General features: G+C 37.1%; 3 protein-coding genes across 6 annotated transcripts in view; 2 read left to right on the plus strand and 1 right to left on the minus strand.

Annotated features, from left to right (window-relative positions):
- Positions 1-155: 155 nt before the first annotated feature.
- Positions 156-3,129, plus strand: Ns3 (nucleostemin 3). Its single transcript, XM_070297430.1, has 4 exons — positions 156-386; positions 633-2,007; positions 2,232-2,532; positions 2,767-3,129. Exons 1-4 carry the CDS (start codon positions 282-284, stop codon positions 2,912-2,914), a joined length of 1,929 nt encoding a protein of 642 aa, XP_070153531.1. The 5' UTR covers positions 156-281; the 3' UTR covers positions 2,915-3,129.
- Positions 2,534-5,139, minus strand: Ssu72 (Ssu72 CTD phosphatase). 4 transcript variants are annotated; one of them, XM_070297433.1, is made up of 5 exons: positions 5,043-5,139; positions 4,734-4,915; positions 4,331-4,474; positions 3,698-3,956; positions 2,534-3,623 (listed from the first exon to the last, which is right to left on the minus strand). In XM_070297433.1, the coding sequence occupies exons 2-5, from the start codon at positions 4,814-4,816 to the stop codon at positions 3,522-3,524; spliced, it is 588 nt and encodes a 195-aa protein (XP_070153534.1). In that variant the 5' UTR covers positions 4,817-4,915; positions 5,043-5,139; the 3' UTR covers positions 2,534-3,521. The 4 variants fall into 4 exon arrangements, with proteins under 4 accessions (XP_070153534.1, XP_070153536.1, XP_070153535.1 ...); XM_070297435.1 differs by having other exon boundaries at positions 3,734-3,956; positions 4,734-5,139; XM_070297434.1 differs by having other exon boundaries at positions 3,701-3,956; positions 4,734-5,139.
- A 422-nt stretch (positions 5,140-5,561) lies between these two features.
- Positions 5,562-13,521, plus strand: part of LOC138933834 (uncharacterized) — a 39,456-nt gene continuing 31,496 nt past the window's right edge. The window contains exons 1-2 of the mRNA XM_070296867.1: positions 5,562-5,577; positions 5,698-5,959. The gene's annotated coding sequence lies outside the window, so the exon portion shown is untranslated. The remainder of the gene's footprint in view (positions 5,578-5,697; positions 5,960-13,521) is intronic.

The following is a 13,521-nucleotide window of genomic DNA, read 5'->3' on the forward strand; positions in this document are numbered from 1 at the left end:
TAAATATATATATCCTTTCTTATTTTTATTTGTATAGAAAGAGTAATGTAGTGTATCTATATCACACACACACACACACACACACACACACACACACACATATATATATATATATATATATAGATTGCTAATGATTTGCTCTTGCCGTGTTGAGTGCAAAAAGTGCAACAAACACGAACAGATCTATTACTGCCCAGATGAGGTTATGTTTTTTAAAACAAATCATTTACCAACTGTTATTTCTGTGTGAGATAAATAATAAATATCATTAGGTGAAAGTTATGGGTAAAAAGAGCAAAGGAGGAGATAGCAATTTAGGGAAATCCTTGATCAGAGATCGTTTCGGATCCAGAAGAACCAAGAGGAATGGCAATGAATCGTCTATGGTAAGATAATGGATTTTACAATAACCTCTTCATCCTCGAGTATGTCACGTGCGTCTTTCGCAAATATAATAAGATCATTGAAATTAATATCTCAGAGAAGTTTCATACAATACGATGCAATCTGGTATTCTATCGTTTTATTTATCTTTTCGATTCTTATCGGAAACTCTTGCGACACGCTGATAAACTGCTCTTAATGTGCCACTAAAAGAAAGTTTATTGATAGTTATTTTTTTTCTTTTATAGCTCCACACCTCAGAAATCAATGACGGTTACGATTGGGGTCGACTCAACTTGCAATCGGTTACAGAGGAAAGTTCATTTCAAGATTTCTTGTCGACCGCCGAACTAGCGGGAACCGAGTTCAATGCGGAAAAATTAAATGTTAAATTTGTGCATCCTCACAGTCATGGCTTGCTCTCGAAAGACGTAATGAAAACAGTACTAAAAAAGCAGGAAGAAAATAAAGATTCCGTCAAGATACCAAGAAGGCCGAAATGGGATAGTTCTATAAGCACCCACGAGTTACAGACACGCGAGAAAGAGGCGTTCCTAGAGTGGCGACGTCATTTGGCCACATTGCAAGAAGTGGAGGGTTTAACGTTGACACCTTACGAGAAGAATTTAGAGTTCTGGCGACAATTGTGGCGGGTGGTTGAACGCAGCGATGTGGTTGTACAAATTGCAGACGCGCGCAATCCGCTTCTCTTTCGTTGCGAGGACTTGGAACGTTACGTTAAGGAGATTGATTCCAACAAATTGAATATGATTCTCCTTAATAAAGCAGATTTCTTAACAGACGCGCAGAGACAGGCATGGGCAAAATATTTTACAGATCTAAATGTACGGGTAGCCTTCTTTTCCGCTACATTAGCAGCAGAGAGACATATGATTCAAGAAGAGGAAGAAGATGAAGCGAGGTCAACTGATAAGGATGACTGCGATCATTCCGGTAACGAGTATAAGAACAGTGAGGACGAATCGGCGAACTCGGAATACGAAAGCGCGGAGGATGGCGACGCCGACACATGCGCTGTACATGATGAAACAAAAGCTGATAACAGCAAGCAACAAATAGAAGCTCAACAATGTGGCGAATTGGAGAATTTAAAAATTTCCGCGACAGATTCGGAAATGAAGAAAATAATCAATTCGTCAAAATTACTAAACAGAGACGATCTTATAAAATTATTTAAAACGATTTACAGCGGTAATAAAACATACACAAACGGAGTGACGACAATCGGCTTGGTGGGATATCCAAATGTCGGCAAGAGTTCCACCATCAATGCCCTGCTCATGGATAAGAAAGTCTCTGTGTCAGCCACGCCGGGCAAGACCAAACATTTTCAAACGTTGTACCTGGACAAGGATCTGTTATTGTGCGATTGTCCGGGCTTGGTAATGCCAAGTTTTGTTTGCACGAAAGCGGATATGATTCTGAATGGTATACTACCGATCGATCAGATGCGAGATCATGTACCAGCGATTACTTTACTGGCTACGTTGATATCGAAGCACGTTTTGGAGGATCTATATGGCTTCATGTTGCCTGTTCCAACAGAAGGAGATGATCCGGGTCGTGCACCGACCGCGGAGGAGCTTTTAAACGCGCACGGCTGTATGTAATCATGTAAATCTCGTGAAAATATCATTAGACTACGAACTGGAGAAAATTATGTGTTCCATTATTTTTATACATTTATATTACAGAGTATATATATATGTATATATATGTATATATATATTCTCTGATATATTAATTATTGTTATGTTTTTTACATATTAATATCAAATATGATATATATATATATATTTCTATTATAAATCCTATTTTTGTTGCAGACAACAGAGGTTTCATGACGCAGAACGGTCAGCCAGATAATCCGCGTTCGGCGAGATACATTTTGAAGGATTTCGTTAATGGCAAATTGTTATATTGTGTCGCACCGCCGACGCTCGAACAGGAGTGTTTTCACGCATTCCCGCCGCGACGGCGGAATTTGTCCGCGAACAGGCACATACCGCCCCGAACAGCTCGCGTAAATCAAGGATGCGGAGTAACGGTCAACAACTTGGATCGGAAGTTTTTCCAGGATGCACACGTGAAGGGACGCCGTGGACCTGTACTAAAACACTCTATAACGTAATGTCAAAATGTTCGCGTTTTATTTGTAAAGTCGCTCATGTATATATAATAGATTGCGACAATAGTAATAATTTATGTAAGATCGATCAATGCGGGGCGTCTAAATCCAAAATTCTAATATCCGAATGAGGTTCACACGCGATTGAGATACAATATGTACAATTGTTGGAACGTTGTGTGTGTATTCTCATATACAAAATTCATTCAATTGATACAATTATTTTTTTTCAGGCACGCAGGATCAACAGTCAGTTTAACAGAATCGACTGACGATCAGTCTGACAAAGTGAAGAAACCGTGGAAGATAATTAATAAACATGTTAATAAGAATAAACGTGAGAAAGCCCGAAGATTGTACGCTCATCTCGATCAACATTGAATGCGAAAAGTATCACACTGGTCTCTGCACTTCCCGGACTCTATTATTCTTTGTATTGCTAAACTAACAGCTGTACGATTGTTCTGTTATGTACGGGCATGCAAACGTATACGTACGTCACAAGTTTGTAATCCACATGCAATCGTGCAATCGTATACGATATGCGTACGTGTATATATTTGTATATACGCTAAAATTAAATACTTTATATTTTATATTCTTTCATTTATTCTCGTCCCCCTTTCTCCTTACTGCCAATATCTTCTCATTTTGTATATGTTTACAAATTTCGATATTATTCTACAAACCCCGATTAATCGTAACATAATGCCAATTTGACGATATTCCTGGGATATCGCGACTTTGACAGTACGATTCCGCGAGAATAATCATTCGTTAAGTAGGAAGCACATGCGGAATCCTCTGTTCATATCAGAATTCAATCCACATGAGCCGGTGGATGAATATATACGCGGTATATATATATATATATATATACATATATATATATATTTAAGTGTTATACATAATTTAATTTCTCTTATAATTAAGCTTGAGGTTCGATGAACACCAGGTTTCTGATGATTTTCGTAACGGTAACGGACTTTCAGTAGAACAGCACGGTGTGCAATATTGTCCTCGCGAATTTAGACTCAAATTCGTGGAGTAATTCATCTATGTCATTATCTAAATCTTCGCTATTCGCCAACTGAAACACACGAAAATATATTATCGTAGAGAAGACTTTCGAATGCATGGGAAAGTATATGATATAGGCAATACCACTGTCACTAGCTCGCATATAAGAAACGATCCTACTGTGGCTTCTTCGTGGTTATCCTGAATGTCGATATTGATTAAATGCGCTGGTTGATTATCTTCCTTAGTCCTAGAGTCCATGCATTCAATTACTTGATCGTACACTCGCTCTTCACATGTAATTAGAATGTCAAACTTATCCTTGGACAGTTGAAACCGTTCTGGTCTAGGTTTTATTCTACGATTCCGATCCAGCATATGTAATAAACCATTCTGTGTATAACTGTGTTAATTGTTAAGGAATGTAATTATAATGAAATCTTTTTCGGCAACAAAACTATTATCACAATGTTTAAAATCTGTGTAGATGCAATTTAATAGACTATAATTATTTCAAGTTACAAGCTTCTTATTTGCAGAGAATTATATATATAAAAGAAAAAATATTATATATATATATAAATTACATAAATAAAGAAGTCACATATACTAGAGTAGATCAATTTAAATTGACAGTTTAATAGCAACAAATTACAAAAATAAGAAGGAAGAAACAAAGTAGATGTGTATTATAACAATATATAAATGTAACAATACATAAATTTATACAATATGTGAGAAATATCAAGAGAATTATTTATTTTTTGCAAAGGATACTATTGTTTGTCTTTCATTAATAGATCATTATAGATCTCATCGTATGAAGTACCAAAATCATAGATATTAGGACGATCCGGCGCAGTTCCAGGTAGTTTGACCTTATCGCCAGTTCCAAATGATTTCACATTGAATCCCTTTTTGCTGAAATACACAATCGAATTCTCAAATAATATTCCATATTTACCATAAAAGGTGAGCTTTTCGCTTAATCCATTAAAATCTGCAATTTCCTCGATTTACAGGAATATTTCAGGGGTGAATATTTTTATAATCTTGGAAGTAAAAAATTTCTTCTTTCCTATACAAGGAGAGGGTGTTACCACAACCCGATTGAAATACCTGGTGGACCAACCGTTCTAATGGATTAACCATCCCTCCGATAAATTGACCGCAGCTTTACCTTAGGAAAGCGTGCGCTTCCATGCTCCTGTTCATGTTACTAGAACATATTACAGCTACGCTGATGGAATTTGGCGCCGGCATTCTCTCGCGCGTTCTATCGACCGTGAGAAAGCCGTGATAGAAATACCGTATTGTCTCGTAAGCCAAAGATGCTGAAACTGTCACGCTTGAAGGTTACGTCTGCAAGGTTACGAGAAATATATTTGATTAGAAATATACGAATTCTGACGTGTATCTTTCTCTCTCTCTCTCTCTCTCTCTCTCTCTTCTTCGATATGCGCGTGTAATATTTTTTTTTTTCTCGTACGATTTAAATCTGAGCGTAATACGGGCGCAACGTGATCCGGTCAAATGTCAGATATAATCGTTTCCGAAAAGGCCATACGAAATTCTTCTAACGGGAATGAATAGCGCAATTACGGAGAGTGAGAGAGATTGATCGGTATTTCCGGAATCTTTTCGTTTTTCTGTCGATAAGTGAGTCTGCCGTTTTTTAGCGACATCTGTGAACTGCAGGATACATTGAAAAAGAAACATTATCGACAATACGCCGGAAACAAATATGGCGTGAAGAGTTCAAGAGGCGAAATACGTCGCTCCGTTTCGCAACATTTCTACAGACTTTTACCAAGGTGAGAGACCAAGCCGAGTCTCAAAAATACAGTTTAATAGCAAAAATATCTAAATATTGTCGCAAAAGTAGGTTATCCGTAATCGAACGTTTCATTATCTTTAGTGAAAGATTGTTTTACAAAATCGCGCGTCTCTCGCTCGTGATGCGAGCGTCCAAGTAATCGCGAATCCCGTAAATCGATCGATTCGATCGAAAGGCTACGTAAAAGGTACATCAAATTACGTGAGATGGATAATTATTATTTTACGCGTAAGACTTTTCTGCGTAATGCAAGATATAATATTACGATTATATGAAATTATACGAAATGTATTTTCAATATTTTCAGAGAAACGACAAGGGAGACGGTTGGTGACGTCATCGATTTCAAAGGTCACGTGATACCTCGTTCAAACTCGCTCGGACTTCAGATTCGCGTGCGAATCGAATGTTCCTTTCAACGCGGTTTCTTCGAAGAGTGTCGCTTTTGTACGCGCGAGAGAGATTTCCTCGAAAAGTTTTTCGCTTTATCGCATTCATAATCATCAGCTTGTCCATCGTACAGCCGGCGATCGTCGCTGGAATAAGCGTCCACGAGTCTCTTCGTTCCGGTGAGTAAAATTGACGTTTACTTATAAATTTTATATATATATATATATATATATATATATATATATATATATATATAAAAGCTTTGCTCCTCCACAAACACGGCTCTGATCGAATTTAAGTCTGCGAGACTTGATGAAGAATAATCGAACCGATATATTCATTTTCCAAATAAGTACTATATGTCATAAAATAAGCGAGATAAACGTATGTTTGAATCGAGAGGAAATATCGACGGGACGTCGATATTTCGCAAAAAAATTGCCTATCGCCAGAGGGATTAATTTGTCTGACTTTTTTTTTTTTTTTTTTTCTTTACAAACGCGCGAAACCGTTGGACGTTTCCCCGCGATTCTTGCCGTTTTCCACACAAATCGCATGCGAAATTCGCGCCCGCGTGCAACGAATCGAAGCGGGAATTAAAGAGGATCGTCATTAAATTGCATAACACGGGTTCTCTTGCAAAACCGTGAGATAATGATTAGGCGCCGCCGTATGCCTTGGCCGGCAATAAGCCGGCGCGACTCTCGACGAAGATTGCGTGCCTCCGAGGGGTCCTCGAATTAAGGCGGGGCCACGGGCCCCTTCAATTTCGCGCTCGATGATTCCGCTGTGAGACACCGTGTCGCGATCCCTCGAACAGATTCGGCTCGCGTTTAGAGCGAGTCGTAATCGGGATGCGCGGAGGAGCTAAGATCGCGTAATAACACGATTATACACGGACACACTGTCCCGTTTCTGCCCGTTTATTATTTTTCGAGCCAGTCGATTCTTCTTCAGCGAAAATGTCGAGGCAATTTTCGAGCTGTCGGGTAATTAGCGATTGAAAATGAGGGACGAATTGAAAAGTTCAGAAAGGAGAGTGGACAGATGACAATGTCACATTTTCTCAATTTATATTTTCATTGGATTTTATTTTAATAAAATTTTTATTCAAAGAGCACTTTATTACAGAAATGTATAAATATTATAATAATATTGTTTACTCTAAATCGGTCGATGAGAAATCATTATTTGAAAATAATACGGCAAAAACGGGACATTTTATGTTAATGCAATTTAATAGCTATTAATCGGCCGTTATTTTCGCGTTTTATTTCTTTCTATGGAAAATATATATATATATATATATATATATATATATATATTCCATAGAAAATACATATTGGATGTTGAATATATATATATTCAACATCCAATATGTATTATAATCCATTTACGACATGTTTCGAAAATTGTATAGAAATTGTATAAATTCAAACACAACATATATATATATATCGTAATTGTAAGAAATTTAAGAAATAAAAATTACGAAGTTAAATACACGGGTGGAGAAAAAAAATATAAGAAATGATTATTTCTTTTCTTGGAATTTTTTTTTTTTTTTAAATCACGTTATCATAATTTATATATATTTATTAATTGCAAAATTAATATAAGATGATAAATTGCATTATAATAATACTAAAATGAAATAACAATTTTACAAAATATTTTCCATTTTAATTTTGATTTTGACCTCGGCTCTCTCTCTCTAATTAGCGCGTGTTTCGCTTCCCAATGAAATAATTCTCCTCGTGTATTTGCATGATAATTTATCTCCCCGTTCGACCGATAGCGAGAGTACAAAAATAAATTGAAAGAAGAATTGCTGGGTACAGATCACGTACAATCGATCGTTCTTCTTACCATGATAGTCGTAAATTATGTTCCACGCACTCAATGCTGAAAACGCTTTTTAGCCGGATACGCTTTAACTCATGGATATTAATGACGAGGCGTTCCATGATCGTGAGAGTTCGCGTTTTGAATAATACCCGACGGTTGTCATATGCATAAACTAGCAGCCAAAAGCGTCATCCTTACGCGATGCAACGTTCATTAAATTCTCTCTCTCTCTCTCTCTCTCTTACCCCTCCACCCCGTCGTTTTGGATTACGTATGCGTTCCGCGTCCCGAATATCAATGTCACGTTCTACATTGGCAAATGGCACCTATTTATCTCCCTGTCGCGCTCTTTGCTCCGCAGTCGCCGAATCTGCGGGAATAACCGCGATATATCGGTTACGTAACATCAAAGTCGAGCAAGACGAGTGGAGATAAAATTGAATTAAACGATTGACGATTATTTTATACCACGCACGATTGAAATTTCGAGTTTTAAAATTTATAAAAAAAAAAAATTAAGAAATTGTTTGCGCTCTTAGTTATTAATTCGTATACCAATGAATCAGAAATGATAATTTGTGATGGAATATTTACAGAGAGATATAATCTCCGCAAGCATAATTTAATACATCTCAATTGACATTTTGTCTGAAATCCTGAGAGAAATCGCGCACATTTTAATATAAATGATACAATTCTTAAAAACAGCTGTCCCAGTCGCAATTTATAGCTAATTAATTTCAGAGACTCCTTCACGTCATCGCGAGAGCTTTATAAATCACGTGAGCAAAGTCTCGCAAGAGACACTGCACTTTCCTCATTATTAATCTCGGGTTAGCTAATTTCTCGCAAGAACTCGTACAAGAGGAGTTAATAAATCGCGATTGCGGAAAAACAAAAAAAAAAAAATCCTTCATACCTGACTCGCATTAATCCCGCATCGGTCGATTCTTGATATCGGCCGTTTCCGTGAAAGTCGAAAAGTCGCGATCGTCAGAGCGGAAACGACAACTCTTTTATACGGAGAGAGGACGCGACATGATTGCGAGGCATCCCTCGTATACCGGAACACGATCGAGATTTCCTCAATCGTCGAGACTTTCGACTCGGTAACCGGAATTTTCGCTCATCGAAAAACATATAGAAATGAGACATAATTTAAAGAGACGGGTATTCCGATCGATGATTTTCGCGCGACTTGAATAAAAAATTGATTTCAAAGAAATCCACCCAAGAAAAAATCTCTCTAGTGCAATCTTTAAGATCGAAATAGATCTCAAAAATTTTGTCAATTATAATATAAATGTTATTTCTTCTTTCGATAAAAGACTCACGATTGCGGTGCGAAACGAGATCCTCTTCAACGTGGTCATTCGATTTCCAGCGAAGGGCTCGTCGCCATCGTGGTCTCTCGATTGTCGCGAAAGCACGAGTGAACGCACAATGGTCATTAAGTCGGCAGTTCACGATTCGCGTCACGATTTGTCCTCGATCGGTATGCAAGCACCAAGTATCTCGCACCGAGATACTTGCCTTCGACATTGAGGCAGTTCCGACGTCACGAAAGCGAATCTCAAAGACCAAGTCCGTTCCCCGACAGCAATATCAATCTGTACGATCGCAAAATATCCATACCCGATACTCTTATTTCACCGACGTTAATAATAGTCGTCGGTTAGATTTTGTTCTACTATTACTATATAATGGAAAAATAATTTATTTTACACATACACACACACACACACACAATATAAAATTTATATAACTATAATTATATGTAATGTAATGTAATATAATTATATATATAATACAATTACATTATATATATAATTATATATAATATATAAACAGAATATATATATTGTATTTACACATCGTACACGAAAATGTAGAATGTTTATGTGAGACGACGAGAAATTTATTACTTCTAATTGCAGAACAATATCATGGAGTACGTTATTTATCTTTTTCGCAAAATTCTCGATTTTTATATACGTCATCATAAATCATCAGGCATTGACCGCAATGACTATAAATACCGCTTTTGACTAATCCCGATGTACCGTAAATTATATATTACAAAGTCTCCATTAACATCCAATGGTTATTTCACTTCTGATGCAATTAACTCGCGTGCGGCTCAAATTATGCAATATCGCGAGAATTAAAATAAGTTGCGATGTTTGTGCAAAGTATAGGAACTAATCTTTTTTCGCGTCGAGTAAAAATATATCTTGTAGAAAAAGGAGCTTGCTCAAATCGCTATGCGGAGAGTATTGGAAATCGTGGTACAAGCAAAACAATCTTCAAGGTCTGTCTTTTCGAAAACGAAATCTGATATGAAAAGATTTCATTGTACATTTTTTTTTTTTACTTGTATTTGCGTGAAAAATCATCTCCGTTCCGTTTGCATTCTCGACGATTTTTCATATACATCCGGTATATAAAAAATTTTTAGAATCATTTGTACGCGAATCTACTTCCGCTTTTTTCACTGTTAATGAGAAAAAGATCGCCCGTTATTTTTGCCGAAAAAAAAAAAAGAGTCGTTTGCTCGATGATAGTTCTTTTTCGTGCTGAAAATTCAACGATTCGCGAGAAGCCCTTCGTGCGAATTAACCCCGTCGTGTTTCACGGCTTGCTGTTCGCGAGAGCAACGGACGATAAGATCGCTATTGCGGGATACAAGATTGTTGGCGCGTGTCCAATATGCTCTCCCGGCGATCTACCATTTTCTTCTTAAAACTCTACACCCGCATCTAATTTTAGATACGAGAGTTTTAATACCTTTGACTTATGAGTTCATCGACAAGAGTGTGTGTTTCATTATTTACACTTTTTTTTTACAAAAATATCGTAGGTATTTTTTTTTTGTTCATCTTATGACGTTTAAAAAAATAATTCGATCGAAGTATTATCAAGATAGTTAAGATCAAACTTCTATTAAATTTCGCGAAAATCGATTCCGAATTTACTTTCTTAAACGTATCGAGTATACCTTGTAGAATAAGTACACGCGCGTATGTATCCGCAGTTAGGGAATAAATTACCATGCGGACGGGGCGGGCGTGCAAATTTCTGACAGAGCGAGATAGAAGCAAAAAGCGGATTTTAATCGTTATCGTGAGTAGAGTCCTCCGTGTGGCAGTCTAATGGCAGATTATATCGGCCGGTTCGTTTCACCGTACCCGTCTCGCGAAACGCCTGAAACGTACCTGATACACACCTCCGGCGATTTCGCTGGGACTTGGCGTAATTGAACTAGCGTGAGCGAATTCGCTCCTTCGGTCTCTCTCGCCCCGCCGTTACGTCACGAAGGTCGGTCAAACCGCACCGAGATCGGTCGGGCGTTTTTCTACCTGATGCGTGGACTTTAGATTTCGATTCTCCTCTCGAAGGAGTGCGTTCGACCATTGCGTGCATTCGCAACGCGACCTTGACGGGCCATTGCCCCGACGTCTTCACGGAGACGGGACGTTACATGTCTCTTTCTCAGCGGGAGTATCTCCTCTTTTTGCCGGAGGTACTTTAAAAATATCGTCCCGTGCAAGAGGAGCGTTTTTAGGGTGAAAGTTGTTGTATCAAACTCTTCACGAGAAACGAAGAATGCGTCATTTCTTTAGATACTCGATCAAGGTGACTATTCGATTTTATTTGGTAGTAGGCTTATGTTTTTTTTTTTTTTTTTTTTAAAGATCGATAAAGGATCTAAAGAGAAATATCTGCTTCTCAAATTCTCTTATAAAATTTTAACAAAATCTGTGCTTTAAATCAAAGTTGCTGCAATCAAAGTATATATTTTTTTTTCAATTATAACACACAGTTTAACAAAATTAAAAAAAAAATAAGACATCATTTCTCGCAGGTTTCACGGTGATATGATAGCTATAATAAAATACGCTAAAGTGTTTTCCTTTTTTTTTGTAAAACTTTACTCGCAAATGTTTTAAAATTGTGACGCATAATAAAGTAATTTGAAGGCTCGAATCATATCGGGAAAAAAGAAATTACGATAAATGATATCATTCTCTTTCTCGCGAAAATTATTATTTTTCGTTGAAGAGTGTGTAATTAGCAGTATACACGGATAGAATAAAATGAAAGTGTTTGTCGCGCTGATATGTCATATAATGCGGAAGGTAATTATGTCGGCGCTGCAGAAAGATACGAGACACGATGATGAAACATCGATGGAAAATCGAGTTGCTTTTAGCTCGACTCTTATAAGCGTTTACGTAAGGGATCGCGCGGAATCTTATCCTTGCATCTCTCACGCCCGGTTACTATCGACGATGACGTCGCGAGCGGGAAAGTAACATAGTTAGACATATGCACGTCAAGTGCACACAGCATCGCTTTCTCCGTGCAAAGAGCTCCTCTCCGCCATGAGCAGAAAGCGCGAGAGCGAGACTCGCCCTTAGGATCTTTCGCGATATCTTGCCTTTCACGCGCGTCGTGTCTCCGATAACGCATTCTTGTACCTCGATAAACCTCGTACGTAAAGCTGACGTACGGTAATATATCCGATAATTAACGCATTATCGTTGTCAGGCCGGATGTCACGCTTCGTGTTTCGAAACTTGTCTCATTACTATCTCGACAAATCTTGGCAAACACGCGATCGAATTAAGATTCCTTCGAGAATAGCGTGGATGAATTGTCAAAATTCTGCCGAAATGAGAAAAAGGGAGAGAGTTGCAAATTAATTAGCGAATTGATTGCCTCCTTTAACGATAATAATGCGATAAGAACATGAATTAAAATAAAGAAAATTAAATATATTATATATATATATATATATATATATATATATATATATATATATATATATATGTATAATAATTGAAGATTGATCTCTGTATGTAAATACATCGTGCGTATTCGTCTTTTGTAAGTCCGTTACATAAGATCCATCTTCAAGAGGAACTATCGAATTAAGAAAAGTCAGTAAAATTTATTCTGCAAAATTGAATGTCTATCTTATAGAAACGAAAGTCACGCGATGCCGCGAATATCATGTCTGCAAGCCATCAATTCTCTCCAAATATTTATACCGGATAATGTAGACTAATTTATTGCCGCAAGCTAGAAGCTAAGTTTGTGTGTAACAAAGGATTCAGCTCGTTTCTTTTCGCCGTAAAATTAAAAAAAAAAAGAAATATAATATATACATATGTTTTGCGTGATTTAAAATAGATTAGGATATAAATAGAATGGACCACGTGTCTACATCGATTCTAAATAATCTTAAACATCCAAGTAATTGGTTGATGCTCTCTTTTTTTTTTTAAACTTATTAATATGGTTATATTGTTCAAGTATTTTATAAATGATTAACGTGTGCCTTTTCGAATTATTTCACTTTTTTATCCATGACGTTTACGAAGCATATTTAATATGGGATCCTATCAATAATTTGGCATGTATTTTAAATAGCGACAATGACAACTTTTCTCGAATAAAAGTTCTCTAGTATCTTTCTTAGCTCTAAATTCGCAAAAAATTATCTTCAATCCTTAACTCTTACACTCATATTTTTTTAATGTTACACTCTATATATTTTCTTCTTACGTTTCATATACATATATCTACAATTTATTTACTCATAATTATTTCATATGCTTTTAATACGTCAAAGATTTCATCGCATCAGCGTCGCAGTTGCACGTTGTCTTAACGAAACGCGGATTGAATACAAAAACGTCGCGTTCGTTTTCACCTGCGATGCGTGATGTCTAAAGGTGGGTATACACTTAGCGAACGAACAGCGAATGCAAACATTCGTTATTATCATTCGGCAGATATATACGCCAAAGCGAATGCGAACAGAACGTTCGATTCGCATTCGGCTCGATTCCCTCATGAAGCGGTACATCAAAGACAATTCGTGCGA

Source organism: Polyergus mexicanus, unplaced genomic scaffold, assembly GCF_030449975.1.
Source record: "Polyergus mexicanus isolate NDT 795.1 unplaced genomic scaffold, iyPolMexi1.0 SCAF_6, whole genome shotgun sequence".
NCBI classification, from domain to species: domain Eukaryota; kingdom Metazoa; phylum Arthropoda; class Insecta; order Hymenoptera; family Formicidae; genus Polyergus; species Polyergus mexicanus.